Source organism: Tupaia chinensis, unplaced genomic scaffold (assembly GCF_000334495.1).
Source record: "Tupaia chinensis unplaced genomic scaffold, TupChi_1.0 Scaffold000659_1, whole genome shotgun sequence".
Taxonomy (NCBI): domain Eukaryota; kingdom Metazoa; phylum Chordata; class Mammalia; order Scandentia; family Tupaiidae; genus Tupaia; species Tupaia belangeri.
This window is the reverse complement of record NW_006160181.1, coordinates 403,467-406,725: the sequence shown is the minus strand read 5'-3', so window position 1 is coordinate 406,725 and position 3,259 is coordinate 403,467. Positions and strand designations below refer to the sequence as shown.

The following is a 3,259-nucleotide window of genomic DNA, read 5'->3' as shown; positions in this document are numbered from 1 at the left end:
AAAAAAAGGGACCAGCAGATGGCGTAATGGTTACATTGCTGGACTTCCATGTAATCGACTGTGGTTCAAGTCTTGGATCCAGTGGCTTAAACCTCACGCTGGGCATATGTGCGTGTGTGCCCAAGAGGAGAATGGAGGAGAAGGGATTGTGGTGTGGCTATTCCCCCGGGTGGTGATTCTCTATCTCTCCGACAAGTGCACGCAACCTATAGCAAAAATCTCTTTTTCTCTCAAAAAAAAAAAAAAAAAAAAACCCAAAAAACAAAAAACAAAAACAAACTTCTCTCATGCTGAAAAAAGTGAATCATGGGGCCAGCAGGTGGTGGAGGTGTTACATGGCTGCACTCCCACGTGGCCGCCTGCTGTTTGAGTTCTGGACCCAGTGACTTGAAAATCATGCTGGATGCATTTGTGTACATGCCCAACAACCTGGGAGGAGAATGGAAGAGAAGGGATTGCACTGTAGCAATCACCGAGGGTAGGAGGGTGGAGGGTGGGGGTGGGGGGTGATTTCTCACTTTCCTTCTCATTGTCTCTGTCTCTGTCTCTCTCTCGAAAACACATGTGCCCTATGGCAAAAAACCTCTAAAAAGTGTTAGTCCTCTTCATAATTTCAATTCCTGTCCTGGTACCAGGTATTATATTAGGTATTCATTGGTATGAATGAACCTTCAGTGGCTGCCCATACCATTCAGTAATTACCCATACCATTCAAACTGCCAGGCCTAGGATTAGAGGCCCTCTCACAGGCCTCTAATGTATACTACTACTATCTGCATACTCCAGTTGATTTGACATGAATCCTTTCATTTTAAACCATTTGATTTAGATAAGTTTTCTTGAAGTTATGCTTATTTGTACTTTCTACTTATATTAATACTGTTCTTTTGCTTGGAATATCCTTCAGTTCAAGAACAAACATTCAAACACTGTGCTATATGCTGGGGATGAAAGAACACAATCCAGGGGAACCAGCAGTTAGCGTAATGGCTATGTCACTGGGCTCCCACGTAGTCGACCGCGGTTCACGTCCTGGACCCAGTGGCTTAAAACTCACGCCGGGCGCGTGTGTGTGCGTGCCCAAGATCCCGAGAGGAGAATGGAGGAGAAGGGATTGCGGCGTGACCATCTCCCCTGGGGGGGTGATTTCTTGCTTTCTGTCTCTATGTCTCTGTCTGTCTGTCTGTCTGTCAAGCGCACGCGCCCTATAGCGAAAAAAACCTCTCCAAAAAAAAAAAAGAACAAGCAAAATCCAGACCCATCCAGAAACAATGGGGACTAATAAAGAAAATAGTAAATTATAATAGAAAAGCACAGGGTGTTCTGGGGGGCATGTGTTAAAAGTTGCACAATAGGTTGAACAAAAAGGTTGATTATTACATATCAGATGAAACTGGAAACTATAAATGCAATCCAGTAAGAATAAACAGTTGTACAAATAGGAAAATAAGGGGAAACCAGATTCAGCTGGTAGAACCTACCTTTCTCCATGCTAAAATCTGAGCGGACATGAAAGACTTTACTTGCTGGAATGTCTAGCAAAGTATTACTGAACTGTACATGGCACAGCATGAGGGTCTCTGGGAGAAGTACCTTTGTAATGGCCGAGGCCTGATTTTGGGTACAGGATCCTAATAAACAGAAAAGAGGTAAATATCACTAACAAGAATTTGTAAAAGGAGGGTGCTGGATGGTAGCATACCGGTAAAAACGTTCTGGGAGGCTGACCCATGTGATAGCTTCCATGTTCCTGTCCGAAGACCTTCCTGAACAAGCCAGGTCCATGTATGCCCATAATTGAGGGTTGGCTGAAGATGGAGTGGTTCATGGTGTGAAGACCCATTGGGGGCACCTGTCTCTCTGTTCTCTCTGTCTCTCTCATTCAAGGAAGAAATAAACTTAAAAACAAAACCAGAATTTGTAAAAGTAGAGCCCATTATAGAGAGGCAATTTGGTATCATTAAAAAAAAAACAAGCAAGATGGGGCCAGCAGGTGGTGTGGTGGCTTAGGCACTAGACTCTCACATGGTGGACAGCAGTTCGAGTCCCGGACATGATGGCTTGCTGTCTCACTTTCTCAGTTGCCCTCTCTCTTTCTGTCACGTGTCTTCCTTTTTTTTTTTTTTTTTAAGAATGATTTCTTTTACTAGGGGATCTGCAGTGGCAGCAGCCGGAGGTTCGGCCTTTGGGGCCTGCTGGCAGCGGTGGGCAGGGCAACCCATGATGCAGTTTTAAGGCTTCTGGATCCCACATGGCCAGCTATGCAGTTTGAATCCTGGACCTGGTGGCTTGAGATGCTGGGCCTGTGTACATGTATGCCCAAAATCCTGAAAAGGAGGGAGAAATGAAGGAAAAGGAATATTGGCGGGACCATTCCCTGAGGTACACCAGTGCTGCATTACTGTGAGCTTTCAGAACTTCTGGAGAGACTACAAGGTTCTGGTTGTTATGGTACCTTTGGTTGGACTCATTCATTTGGGGTAGCATAGAAATCAAAAGCAGCCCTGTTTCCAAATACCCAGTAAGGACGACATTTCTGAGCCAGGTAGTCTGGCACTTGCAAGTCTACAGAAGAGCCAAATCCGGGAACCAGCAGTTAGCGTAATGGCTATGTCGCTGGACTCCCACGTAGTCGACCGTGGTTCGTGTCCCGGACCCGGTGGCTTAAAACTCACGCCAGGCGCGTGTGCGTGCGTGCCCAAGATCCTGAGAGAATGGAGGAGAAGGGATTGTGGCGTGACCATCCCCCCTGGGGGGTGATTTCTCGCTTTCTGTCTCTATGTCTCTCTCTGTCTGTCTGGCGAGCGCACGTGCCCTACAGTGAAAATCTCTCCAAAAAAAAAAAAAAAGAAGAGCCAAATCCAAGGGAAATAGAAGACTGGCAGTCCTCAGAAAGAAGCAACTTTGAATCTGAGTTTGATATTGAAAGAAGGGATGAGAAACACCAGTTGGATTAGAAAGAACTGGCTTCTTGTAGCCGGGGTGTCTTTCAGAGGTGTCCATTTTACATTATACAAAGAACTGCAAAGCATTCTGTAAAATCTCAGTGTGGAGACAAACAAAGAACATTGAAGAATGTAATAAAATAAATATTTGGAAAAAGAATAACTATTTGAGACCAGCAGTTGGTATAATGGCTATGTCGCTGGACTCCCGTGTAGTTGACTGCGGTTTGAGTCCCAGACCTGGTGGCTTAAACTCATGCTGGGCACATGTGTGTGCGTGCCCAAGATCCGGAGAGGAGAATGGAAGAGAAGGG

The 3,259-nt window shown here is 45.5% G+C and overlaps 1 protein-coding gene across 1 annotated transcript in view; it reads right to left on the bottom strand.

Annotated features, from left to right (window-relative positions):
- Positions 1-3,259, bottom strand: part of NUP210L (nucleoporin 210 like) — a 169,517-nt gene that overhangs the window by 9,444 nt on the left and 156,814 nt on the right. The window contains exon 35 of the mRNA XM_006159801.2: positions 1,482-1,631. Coding sequence (XP_006159863.1) covers positions 1,482-1,631 — 150 coding nt within the window. The remainder of the gene's footprint in view (positions 1-1,481; positions 1,632-3,259) is intronic.